At 31.9% G+C, this 14047-nt stretch overlaps 1 protein-coding gene across 4 annotated transcripts in view; it reads right to left on the reverse strand.

The window, feature by feature from the left end:
• Nucleotides 1-14047, reverse strand: part of LOC122537953 (ankyrin-2-like) — a 31242-nt gene that overhangs the window by 15007 nt on the left and 2188 nt on the right. The window contains exons 1-23 of one of the 4 annotated variants that reach the window (XM_043671634.1): nt 13743-14025; nt 11966-12067; nt 11646-11778; nt 11396-11559; nt 11050-11205; nt 10746-10874; nt 10473-10670; nt 10041-10337; nt 8842-9039; nt 8343-8489; nt 5915-6064; nt 5291-5431; nt 4489-4644; nt 3752-4048; nt 3270-3453; nt 2760-2879; nt 2602-2686; nt 2414-2431; nt 1698-1922; nt 1415-1560; nt 1107-1315; nt 731-935; nt 32-221 (exon numbers count right to left, since the gene is read on the reverse strand). In XM_043671634.1, coding sequence (XP_043527569.1) covers nt 32-221; nt 731-935; nt 1107-1315; nt 1415-1560; nt 1698-1922; nt 2414-2431; nt 2602-2686; nt 2760-2879; nt 3270-3453; nt 3752-4048; nt 4489-4644; nt 5291-5431; nt 5915-6064; nt 8343-8489; nt 8842-9039; nt 10041-10337; nt 10473-10670; nt 10746-10874; nt 11050-11205; nt 11396-11559; nt 11646-11778; nt 11966-12067; nt 13743-13766 — 3674 coding nt within the window. In that variant the 5' untranslated portion in view covers nt 13767-14025. Of the gene's footprint in view, nt 1-31; nt 222-730; nt 936-1106; nt 1316-1414; nt 1561-1697; nt 1923-2413; nt 2432-2601; nt 2687-2759; nt 2880-3269; nt 3454-3751; nt 4049-4488; nt 4645-5290; nt 5432-5914; nt 6065-8342; nt 8490-8841; nt 9040-10040; nt 10338-10472; nt 10671-10745; nt 10875-11049; nt 11206-11395; nt 11560-11645; nt 11779-11965; nt 12068-13742; nt 14026-14047 lie in introns of those variants that run through there. The other 3 variants (XM_043671636.1, XM_043671633.1, XM_043671635.1) reach the window with 3 other exon arrangements.

Genomic DNA, 14047 nt, shown 5'->3' on the forward strand with positions numbered 1-14047 from the left:
ACAGCAACAACTTGGTAATGTAGGCACGTACTTGGTAATATAGGGCACAAATAACGATTCCTCGTACAATTCGGTTGCCATCTTTGGAACTGCTCCTATATTTCGGCAATCCATTAACCAAAATCGTGCGGACACAGTTGTAGTAAAGGACACTGTATCGTTCATAAAAGTTAACGGTGTCGAACCAGTAACATCTTCCCATTGTGATTCGCTCGTCCCACCTAAATTTAAAATTAAATACACATGTCCACACATACATACGTACGTACGTACGTACATACATACATACATACATACATACATACATACATACATACATACGTATGTATCTATATGTACTTTTACTACCGTAGAAAAAGGATCTCATGAATCATTGAGGATGAAATATTCACGACAGAATATTTGTCACATCGTCTCATCTCTGTTCGCCTCGTTCATAAATTTCAATTAATTTTAAAACACTTTGAAAGTCTTTTAACAAATAGGTTACTTCGAAATGTTACTACAAAGATTGTAAAAACGGCATTTGCTGTATTAGTAACTTTTGTAACCCGAGAATTTTCACTTGTAAACGTATGAAAAGCGATTTTCAATTGAAAATGTGCGACATTTTGCGAATGCTACGTTGGAATTTTTGGGTTAAATTTTACGCGAACGAATGATATTCATACGTACGATCTTCGATGAAATCGATGTAAAACGCTACTTGACAAATTTTTTTATTTTTTACCTGCAATACTACACAAAAGGCGTAGCGTTGGCGTTTCACCGCCGTAATGATTAATCATTCCTTTATTCGCTGCTTGAGGTACCGGTATCGTAAGAGTAATTGGTTTGTGAAATTTTCGTCTTCTCGGCTCGATCGTTATTACTGGGGAGACAGCTACGCAATTTCCTAGTAGTTTTGCTGTGAGCTCTGCCGGAATTACGTGTGCCTACGAGAACATTTAAATGTGTGCCAACGTTCACATTTCTCCAATCATACGTTTTCCCACTTGGCACGGAACAGTTTGTAGAAATGTTACGTGTGTACATACACGTACACACGTAAACCACCAAACTACAATACTGCTTAAATACCATCAGGGTGATTTGACTCAACTCACTTGTAATCCAACTTTAATCTTCTTTGTTAAAGCTCCTGGTGGAAAAACAGCTTGGACGTCGTTAGCCACGCTCGAAGTCAAAATTCCACCTTCGGCACCGATTACGTGCACCTCTTGTTTAATTCTCGTGACAATAGCAAAATATTGAGGGAAATCTGTCGTTACTATGCGAGTAATTCTGCCAGAATGAGCAGCGCTCATTTGAGGATCTGCAAAATAAGTTCAAAAAATCTTGTCGTCTTCTCAAATCATGTCGTCACTCGGTGAAACCATGAAATAAAGTAAACGCATTGCCAAGGCAAAAATACCATGCGGAGTATTTAACAGAGTAGCGTCATTATCGGCAGAATTATCATGCTCTTTCCACGTTTCTCCATTTTCACTTCTGAGAATAATGATTTCTCTCTCTTTGCCTCGAATAGATGCAAAGTGCGGTATATCGATTAAAACAGGCCTAAAACGAAATACGCATACATATACATCCGGTTTATTTTTAGTAATGAGAAATACAATTTTATTATTATTATTATTATTATTATTATTATTAACGATTCGATATCGAGGAATAGTGGTAGAAGATGTGGACGTTACCCTAGAAACGTTGCACCGATTGGTCCCATCTCTATAACACGAGTTGCTAAAGCCTCTCCCTCCATTAAAGGAGGAGGATTTGCAACTTTATTAGGTTTTATCAATCTGCACGTAACGCGAATTGGCATTGTTGCTCTGCGTGGTGGTACGATGATACGCACCCCACTGTGTCTACATCCTTTCATAGCACCTCCACGTGCGTCCACCAAGAAACTCACTAAAAATCTAAACATTGAAATTCTCGTTAGAAATCATCTGGCCGTATGTGTCTATCAATAATAATCAATAACAATCCAACTGATCGAATTAAATGTATCAACCGATCAACTATGCTACATATCAATCAGCGCACACGTTTTTCATTCTTTTGGAACACCCAAATCAACTGAATCGTACAGATTGACATTGAAATTGAAATTAAAACTTTATGCAATTAAAAGTGAATGTCGATGCGTGCGCCAATTTGAATATAAAATTATATGGCAAAACGACCATATCCAAGACCATATCCAGACCATAAATCGGTTGCAATTTGTGACAATCATACTAATGGAAAAGGCAAAAATCGTGAAATAAAAATAATAACTGATCGGTAAATTATATCGACTTGAACGAGTCGTTAGGAAAAAATATAAAATTTGTACAATATTTACATTGGCAAGTGAAAAATCATTAAAAATCAATTGTGAATCTTAGTGATGAAAGTTACTACTTACGATCTGAAATGAAGTCGGCTAAAAATGAAAATGTTTGATTTTCATTAATAACAAGAATCATCTCGTATAAAATTTTACGCGACAAATATGTATTATACTTCATGCGTCATTGAATAATAAAATATTTTTAAGCAATTTAATTTAGTATCTATCTATTGCGTTATCATAAAAAAATCGTATTTACATACCCCAAGTTAAATCCATCAGTATCAAAGTTTTCAGCTAGACAATAATTATTGCTTTGAGTGAAATCCTGTTTCTCTTCTTTTGTAACTAGTCGAAAACAACGCACCAAATTACGTAAAACGATCGTGACGTTTGTAAACAAACAATCTGTGTATTTTACCTTGTCTGTGTATCGGATCATCTCGTGTAACATCAATGGGCAAAGAATCATCTCTTAAACTTTTCATCAAATCTGCTGTAAGATATCGATACGGTTGCTCACTGATCAATGCGTCTGAACCTGTAACGAATATTTACATACATACATACATACATACATATGTATATCTTGGTTGAGTTTTGTTTTACAAGAATATTTCATTTCTAAAATGGCCAACTTGTATTTATACATGTATATATACGTACATACTATATACATATTCTCTAACTAATTGTACTGCGTACAATTCTAATTTGAATTTTGGCATAAATGTTTATTTTCTTATCTCTATAAAACATAAAATGCAATACGAAACTAATCAGACAACAAATAAGAAAGTAATTCTTAAATTTCGTTTAAATTGCGTTTCATCGTATGAATTAGACATCGTTTTGATTGTTTCGATAATCAAGAAAGATAATTTATACGTGTAATAAAACAATGTTTGAACATCGATTAAAAACATCGTACCTCCTTCGTCGTCGGAATCAGACATAAAACTGGTTTCTTGCAGACTTTCAGGTGCTATGACTTTATACTTTTCGTCCCAATTTTTATTATCAGGTGCCAATGTATCATAAGACAATCCTTTCAATACCTCCATTACTGATATGTATCCTAATTTCTGAGCTATATTTAATGCCGTTAATCCGTCCTAAAATAGTTTTACACATGTACACACATATGTACACACATACGTGCCTTTCTACCATCAAGTGTTTCAAAACATTTAATATTCAATGTTTTGAAATTGTGAGTTAACAATAGGTACTGTTATGCGTACAAATGTGAAATATATCTGTATACATACATACATACATACATACATACATACATACATACATACATACGTACGTACGTATACGTACCTATCTAGTTGCAGGAAATACATACACTATATGGAATATTATTGATATTATTATTACATGAAACATCGTTGTGTACATACTTACGTTAGTTCGTGCTTTATGAGAAGCATTTCCTTCTAATAACGCGCTAACGATATGCGCGTGACCTTGTTGAGCAGCTTGATGCAGCGGAGTATAATTTTGATTGGTTTTTACATCGATTGTTGCGTTGTGCTTCAAGAGAAATCGGATCATCGAAAGATTTCCAAAATGCGCCGCGACATGAATCGGTCGGTAACCAGTTTCTGTTTTACTTTCTACATTCGCACCATTTTTCACAAGGATAGAAGCCACTTTAATGAAATCTTCTTGGGCGCAGAGATGCAATGCAGTGAGACCATTCTGAACAATATGACAATTGTTGTCGCTTGTTAACGAATGATATGAAATTGCTAAACACGTTTTTGACAATTAAAAATGTACGAAACAACACCATCAACGTCATTGAAATGAAATGAAATGAAATGAAACGTACGTATGTTGAATACGCATATGCGTTAATAGTAATTAAAAGATGGCAAAGATGGTGGATAATCTTTGTAACCAAGAAATTTAAAATGGTAAAAATAAAATACAAAATTATAGAAAATTATTAATCGATTACTCGCATCGATTTTTATAAATCTATAAAGACAAAAGTCTATGAAAATCAAGTTTAGTTGTCAAAAATAATTAAAGACAATTGAAAATAATTATGAATAATTGTTCATAAAATCCGGGAATATATACGTTCACAAAAATATACATACTAGATACAATTGATGATAAAACGATACTTTTACCTTTGACTTGTGATTTGGATCAGCTCCGTGCTCAATCAACAAATTCGTCATATCATAGTGACCTTTCTGTGCACTTAGATGTAGAGGCGTGAATCCTGCTTTTGATTCAGCGTTCGCATTCGCTCCATTCTCCAACAGAGTCGAAGCAATATCCATCTAAAGAATTTTCAATCGAGTCATCATAAATCGAGATTCTGAATCGAGAGATCGATATTTAAATCGTGCGTGTAGTACACATACCCTATTGTAAGTGTTTAGTTTATTTAGGTGTCTTTAAAGTACTATTTCTCATTTAAAGTGCTTTATACTTTTATAAATATGTATGTTTATAATTTTATAAGAAATGGAATCTACGCAGAGAATTTATCTACGAAATATCACCTACAACAGATATATATATATATATACTATACTTTGAATATCACCGTCATTTTCTCGCAGGATTAGATTAATAAAGTAAAATAGAGCAGAATCGCATTTTTCATTTCTAGAAAATTTTCGACGAAAAGATTCAGCTATAACTGAAATCTCTTTCCGCCCCGCTTAAAATCGACACAGATATTATACTGATAGAACTATCAATTTACAATCATTTTACAATCAAACGAAAAAGAACACATTATGCCTTTTCAAACAACTTCGATACAACAAGATACTTTACCATTTCTCTCAAGAGTTAAGATTGTTACAAAACTAACAATTTTTCGGTGAAATGTATCATGTGACGCGATATGATTATACATAAATGTATAAAATCTATTGATAATTTCACCATTTTGCCATGGAATATTGTAGATACTACCTGATTTTTACGAGCAGCAATATGCAAAGGAGTATGTCCATTTTGCGAAGCTAGATGAGGGGATGCGCCTTTTTCCAAAAGAAGATTTGCCACGTTTGGATGATCATAGTGACACGCCAAATGTAAAGGAGAAATGTCATTCTGAAATGTTATATACATATACATTTTAATGTATTAATAAAAAATACGTAGTATATCAAAAATTACGTATACCTATCGTCAAAATATTCGTTTATGTAAAATAATAACATAGAATTTATTATCTAACAGTAAGTAAACGTAACATTACGTAACGGTAAGGAAAAAAGGAACCTGAACGTAAAAAGTTAATTAAATTCTTCTTAACTAATAAGATTTAATTGTTGATAAACGATTTGTACATCTACAAACGTAACACGGAATGAAATTGTATCAAGTATTGAGAAAAAACTCGTTACTTTGTACCCGTGTGAGTACATGCGTGTAATTATTCCATAAAAATAAGAGATGAAGGAATAATACTAGTGTGTATGTGTGTGTGTGTGTGTGTGTGCGCGCGCGCGCGTCTATATGTATATTATTATGTATATGTATATGTACATACATGATAACATACATGTCACACGTACATATGTACCTACTTACCTTTCCTTGCACGTCTAGTTTGATATCCCTTTGCAAAAGTATCTTTGCAACGCTCATATTGCCATATTTAGCTGCAATATGTAAAGGAGTAAAGCCGTTTTTAGTTGTAGCCTTAAGAGAAGCGTTATTTTCCACGAGAATAGTTGCCACCTGTATGCATATAAACACATTAATTAAATAAAAACTACATTATGTAATCGTTTACATAAAACGCTAAATTGTTATCTTATTTAAATTGAAATAAATTGTAATAGATGTTATTACATTGAGATTACATATGTGTATATCATCAGATATAATATGTACAATACGTATAATACATATTATAATATCTGATCAACGACCTCAAATTAACAAACAACGCATCAACGCATGTTGTTCATTTTATTTTAATTTAATGCTTCATGAAGTAAAAAATGTAGCAATTGAGTTGAGCAGGCAAAATTAACTTATAAATATACATAATATCGTGACATTGAAGTTTATCAACAATTTATCAAAATTACTTTGCACATCTAATGTCTTTAAAAGATATTACGAAAGCTTTATTAATGAATAATTTAAAAATGATTATCTACAACAACAAACTGAAATATTCACTCGTGACTTGAACGTCACTGAGACGTTAGCTTCACCTGCATGTAATAATCATTTTTACGAGATTTAAAAATATTGCTTATGAAATTCTTCCCACCATTATTTTTGTCAATAATAATTATTACTAAAGCTTCGTAATTCATAATGCTTCCATAAATAATGCAGTAAATATAATCAAAGTACAAAACGTACATCTCTCGGTTGAAACATTACAAGCTATATATTTTCTTTGATGTCTCAAATTAATTATAACAATCATATCGCTAATTCCATTTTTAGGTATCCGATAAAATTACCGACATGGTGTTTCTTCCTTCTTTTTCTTTTTTTTTTTAACAAAACAATACACACACACACACACATTACACAACTAAAGATACAAAAAAGATTTTAATATAAGAGGATAATATATACTCAAAACCGGAAACAAATATAAATATAATTGGCCGAACAAAAGGTAAGTATTATACATATGCAAAAAGTACGTTAAAAATACGTTAATAATGTACATATAGGGATATATGTATATAAATTATGGACAGAGAATATTGAGGCACGCTAACGTATTCTTTCCCCGATGATTATTATATTTGAAATAATTAATAAATAAATCTTAAAGCCACAAATTTTAACATTCCTCATATTCACTTTTCTAAATTATTTGTAAAAGTTTGAACTTGTAGTCGTACAACATCGTTTCACAGAAGACAGTAGAAAGAATCTTTTTTTCTCTCCATTCAAGGAGATACAAAAAGATACAAGATATTTCTCATTATGAGTGATACAATGAGGTATAACAGATAGAAAAATTGTTTTCACGCAATTTGTAATTTTAAATAATTACAAAGCTTGTAACATTTCACTTCAGAGACATTTTGTTCAAATGTAGCTTATTTTCTTCCAAGTTAAAGAAAAATAAAATTTCTTGAAACTGTACTCGGATTTTGTCACATAAAGTTGCTACAGCAAATAAGCTACAATCAATGAAAATGGAAGCATTTTCTACAAAATATTTCGTATTATTTTGTGAAATAAATAATGCAATGTTCCAATAAAACGCGAGTCATTTAAGAGACTGAAAGTTGAAATATTTCCGAAACTATTATCGAAAATAGTAATCCATCTCCTATTTAAGAAAATTTTATTCATTTTTCTTTTCTTTGTTTCTTTATAAATAACTGCTGGTGAATGATACATTTTTACACATCTTTCTTGTCATTTCTCTATCAAGTTTTCCCCCTTTACACGGCTCATTGCCATCATAACGAGTTGTCCATTGTTTCAAAATTCACAATCAGCTCTCAGAAAAACCACATTACTTATAAAAGATTTAGTGATCAGTTATAAAATCACTTTAAATTATGGATATAACAGGAGGAGGATCTCTCAACTTCTTACCTTAAAACGAATAAATCAATTTACGGACAGGTGTACACTTCAATACTACGTATCATAACATAAATACGAATGCAGGGTGTAGCGGTAGTGAGATAAAATTATCAATTTTTAAAATTTTAATAATGATATGCGCAACATAACATCGAAAGGAGGCAACATAAAAAATAATTAATGTGGTGAAAAATTTTATTAAAATTTAGTACAGATAAATAACTTAACATAAATAAAATATAACAAGTATAAACGAAACTTAACTAACAGGATGTGAAATGAAATGTAAATGATAAAGAGGAAAGTATGTAACAACAGAAAATAAGAAACATTTTAATTACAAAAGCTATATAAGGTATTCGCGATATCTTGTCCAAAATAAATATAATCTATTTTGAGTACTGATGTAATCCACTATCTTTGAAATTTCTTTGTACATTACCTCCTCTTGCCCTTCCTTCGCCGCAATATGCAACGCTGTGTACATATCTTTTGTAGTAGTGTCAACTGCTGCACCATGTTGCAGAAGTAACATAACAATGTCAATATTTCCTAATCGCGATGCAATATGAAGGGGTGTTTGTTGTTCCTAAACAGTTCGAACAATTACCGTATTATTAATGTATACATACATAGATGTATATGTATGTACGTGTATGTGTATGTGTATGTGTATACGTATAAATGTATAAATAATTAATGTGTTTTCACAGAAAATTAACAATGTAACGCGTGTGTATTATAAAAATAAATATAATAACGATAATGAGAAACAAACATTGAAAACAGAACGAGACTGGTTAATGGAGTGTGCGAAACATTTAATAAGAATGAATGCATGTGTGACCATTTATATGTATCGTTTGATTGCAAAGTGCGATTTTTGCCAAAACTTGCCCACATCGAGAAATACTTTCAAGCATGATTTTTTGTTTACTTACCCTTGCACGGGCATCAACTTTGGCTCCATTTCGTAATAAAATTCGAATAATGTCTGTTTGATTAGCTCTAGCTGCCAGATGTAGAGGTGTTTCACCTCTAACAGTTGGCACATCAGGATTGGCTTCGTGTTGTAGTAGAAATATCACGATATTCATACATCCCATAAAACTGGCCACATGTAATGGAGTCAGTCCAGACTGTAAAATATACGTTTTTTTTTCTATTAACATTTTGATACTATGACTCCATTCCTTCAAGTATTCCTTCCTTTCTTTTCTATTCTTTTCTTTTTTTTCTTTTCTTTTTTTTTCTTTTCTCTTTCTTTTCTTTTCGTTTCTTTCCTTTCCTTTCCTTTTCTTTCAGGTATTCGTCAATATATGTACAATACATAATATATATAGAATACATAGAAATGATCATCTATTATTGATCATGATCAATATCAATAGCTGTTAATCGTTAGCCGTTAACCAGTCTTTTCATAACCAAATGATAAAGTGTTTTACAACAAGCAAACCTGATGTATTTCCTTTTCCGAATCCATTTCTTTTTCATTATTTCAATTGTAGGCATATTTATAGATAGTCTGGCACACACGCAAAAATTAGGAAAAATGGCCACTTTTTATATTTCATTATCGAATCGAATGTTAAAAATACGCCAAAATTTTAAATACCTTTTTAACAATTTCGAAACGTTTGTACACAATGATATTTTACAGTTCGCGCGTTAAATTTAAATTAATTTAATTTAAGCTTTAAAATTTTTATTTATAAATACACAACTGTCGGATGCTTTTAAAATTTGATTTATGACTGCAACTATGAATGCACATGGAAAAGCATGTTTCACATTCATATGGTAGTTAAGAAAGTTGAAGCTAGGTATTTGTTTAATTCTCAAAATTTCGATATAAATATATAAATATATATATATATATATATATATATATATATATATATATATATTATTTATTATTATATGTATGTATGTATTTCTTCTTCACTTACACTATTTCGATTCTTATCTAACAAATTGTAATCAAACGACTATCTCAGGATTAAAATTAATACATAACCGTGTGAATAATTTCAAATGAAAAGAAAAATTAAAATGAATGGAAACTATTCTTTTGCAAGCGAATAAGATTATTACAAGCAATAATTAACTTGCAGATAATTGCAGAAATTACCATTACCTCGGTAGTAGATTCGATCGATGCTCCGTGTTTTAATAAGAGCTCGACAACTTTTATTCGATTCTTCTTGCAAGCGATATGCAACGGTGTAAAACCATTTAAAGCGCGTGCATTTGGATCAGCTTTTCGGTCCAAAAGTAATTTTGCAACTCTAACATGTCCGCAGTGTGCGGCAACATGAAGAGACGTTAAATAATCGATCGTAACTTCGTCCACTGGTGCTCGGTGATACAATAGTACCCTTGCCGCATCCACGTGATCTCCTTGCGATGCCATATGTAGCGGTGCAAGTCCATTCTGTGACATGTATAATTAATATGCTTGTCAATAAAGCTGACATGACATCGATTAATTTACACAATGTGTATGCGTACCTTTGAATTAAATTTGAATTAAACTTGATAACATTAATAATGAACGTTTCTTACGTACTTTCGTTCGCGCACTAATTGGTGCAGAATGTTCAAGAAGCGTGGTAATCACTTGTTCATGACCAGATCTTGCTGCACAATGAAGCGGTGTTAAACCATCCCTAGTTTTAGCATCGATTTGCGCAGAATTTTCTAATAATACTTTAACCATGTTGTTTTTACCCCATTTTGCCGCTACATGTAAAGGGCTTATATTATGCTGATAAAAAGAAGTTGGGAATATCAGTACGGATTTAGAACAATAAAATTATTCGTGATATTAATTTAATCGTACCTTTGCCAAATAATTCACGTCTGCTCCTCGTTTTATTAGTAAACGTGCTATCTCTTCGTTTCCATAATGGGCGGCGATATGCAAAGGTGTAAAGCCACTTTTTGATGTAACGTCCGGTTTGTGATCATTCTAAAACAGCAAAATGAGATATATATATATATATATATATATAAAATTTTTAATACTTTGACGCGATTATAACGCAATAATATAATGGAAATAAAACGTCATCGCGTTTCCAATAAAAAAATATCTCTCCAATAATGCGATACTTTCCATGGCGATGAGTTATTATCATTCTTACCTGTAATAATAGATCCGCAGCTTTACAATCATCCTTCTTCGCTGCAATATGAAGCGCTGGTAGTCGAACTTTTCCTTTAGAATCATTTTCTAAAAGAACGCTGACAACTTTATCATGTCCTTGTTGCATTGCTACAGCGAGAGGTGTAAATCCATCCTGAAAAATTATTTTTTTATCTTTCGCCACGTGAATTACACGGAACAAGATATTCGACGAATAAAATATCATTTAAAATGACAGGTACATACATACATATGTATGTATGTATGTATGTATATATGTATGCAGGCATACATATTATTAAGTACATATCAGTGGCGTAATGCAATCAGTTATAAATATTTACCTCTGTAGCAAGACTCTGATTAGCTCCGTTGCTCAGCAATAATTTAACGACTTGATCGTGATTTTCTTGAGCGGCCATGTACAGTGGTGTGAAACCATTTTGAGATTGAATATTAACTGCAGCACCGTATTGAATAAGAATATTTACTATTTCCTCTTGGCCGGCTAAAAACACGTTATAACTCTATCCATATGTTATAAAGTTATATTTACGGTACACAGTAATTAATAATTGAAAATTATATATTTACCCAACGATGCTATGTGCAGCGCAGTGTTCCCTTTTTTCGTAGCTGCGTCCACCTTAGCACCTCTTTTTAATAATTCTGTTACTATTTCAACATGGCCATCTTTCGATGCTAAATGCAAAGCATTTAAACCATTCTGAAAAACGACACGTGACGTGAAATTTTTCTACTTACCATTAGAATCGGACAAGTACAATCTAATACGGAATTTAATCAATTTAGCACGTTAGTACCATACAATATTAATACTAGTTGTAGTTTTTATTTGGCAATGCTACCAATTACAACAATTTACAAATTATCTTGATATCTCGATTACTTACCGAATTAGCTGTATTAATGTCTAAGTCGGTATCGAGGAATTCGATCACTTTTTCGAGGTTCCCGGACCGAGCAGCACGAAGAAATGCTGTCGTGTCATCAGCCTAAAATAAAAAAGGCACGTTGATACAAGGTATTAATAGACATTTAGTTTATTAATTGTATTAATTCTACTAACTGTATTGTAATTGTATACCTTGGCAAAAAAAAGACCTTGTTTTACATACTAAATGTCATAGAAAACATCATAGTTTAGATATTTTATATGTATGTCCATGTGTATGTATGTATATCTTTTATACTTCTTACACGTGCATTCTGTGCAATTTTATATTAAAATTTAAAATTTCGTTCGTACAAACGCATAAAAATCTATTAATCTATTATCTATTAATCGTAAATGTTCAATAATAATTAATAATCGTCGATTGTCGTTTCCTTACTTATTATTTTCTCGGGTACATACTTGTACATTAAAATCTTTTTCTTTTTTTTCATATTTCTGCATAAAATCACATGGAAACAAAAAAATTTAATGCTGATATTTGGGGAATATGCAAAGCACATTTTCGTAGATAAAAGTAAACGTAACGTTCACTTTTTGTCGAAATAAATTTTAACTTCAAAAATTATATTTCAGACAAAATGTAAGCGAAGTATTCGAAAGAAATTAGCAACAATTTAAAAACAAAATTTATGAAAATGATTACTAATCGTTAGCTAATTATTGGTCAATGCAGCAGAATTAATACTTATAGCACAAATAGATACTACTGTACGATATTAATGTATTTTGTTCCACTGCGTATTTTAAGAAACTTGATAAATACAACTTTCTTCCTAAAAAAGTTAGATATGTAAATTGACGATAAACAACGAATAATATATAATATATAAATAATTATATTTTCATATATTTTCAATGCAGAGATCTCTATTAAAGAAATGATATATACAACTGTTATATCGTGACTGTGATATGTGAAATCATTTATTTTTGTTCAGGATAAAATTAATTTGAAATCACGATGTAATGTCACGTATGAATTACGATGAATTTATTTGATTGGAAAATTTAATTTTCAAGCAACGCTTATAAATATGTTCGCGTAATATTTGTAATATATTGAGATTATTATTATAAACTTTTCACCTGTCTATTCATTTTGAAATTTACAACATAACATTATTTTTGATACAATTGCTCGATCAAAGCAATGCAATTGGTTACATTAGACGTTATGTTTTGACCATGACCTTTGTCCTATCAACAGTGCATTTTGATAACGATGTATTCTGCTTCATAAATTTCATCTGTTTAAAACGTTTGCAGTTAGTTACATACATTGCATTGCATTGCTCCAATTGATATCTTCAGAATGGTAACTGCACGGCAACAACCAGCTTATTTAACGTCTACCTTTATTGTATGTACATATTTTTACGTGCGTGCGTGCGTGCGTGCGTGCGTGCGTGCGTGTGTCCACATCTTGCTTACAGTCATCCCCTTCCACAACTTCTTTTCACTATATCAATGGTTATCAGACCGAATTTTAAATTCTTTCTTTTCCATAACATTTAGAGCCGGGGCAAAAAAAATTCGTGACATAAAAAAACATAGCGTTTTAAAATTCAATGCAAATACTTTTGTACCAACGAAAGGAATGAAATTATTTCAACAAACTAATCAAAGCTCACACCCTTCGATCAGTTGAAGGAGGAAAAAGTACCGGCGACATTCCGGCATCTCTTATTACGCAAAAATATATAAAATCATACCTGACTCGTACTATCTGTAACCATTGTGCTTTATATTAGACTAGGCACTATTCTCCTGATTCTTTCACTTGTCCAGCAACTGCCGGACACGAAAGTTCTTTTTCCTGGCACGCGTTAAATCACCATTCATGCACTCCTGGGGTAACGCTAAAGGTGAATAGGAATACAGGAGCCGCCCCGTATACGAAACTACGGCGCAGAATCGAACGGCAACGATTACGGGAAAAACAGGGGTTGCATCGTTGCCTTTCTCACCCCTTGTTGTGTCTGTCCTTGTTTCTCTGCCACCAGTTCATGCGGTGGTA

Source organism: Frieseomelitta varia, unplaced genomic scaffold (genome assembly GCF_011392965.1).
Source record: "Frieseomelitta varia isolate USP_RPSP 00005682 unplaced genomic scaffold, Fvar_1.2 scaffold_940, whole genome shotgun sequence".
NCBI classification, from domain to species: Eukaryota; Metazoa; Arthropoda; class Insecta; order Hymenoptera; family Apidae; genus Frieseomelitta; species Frieseomelitta varia.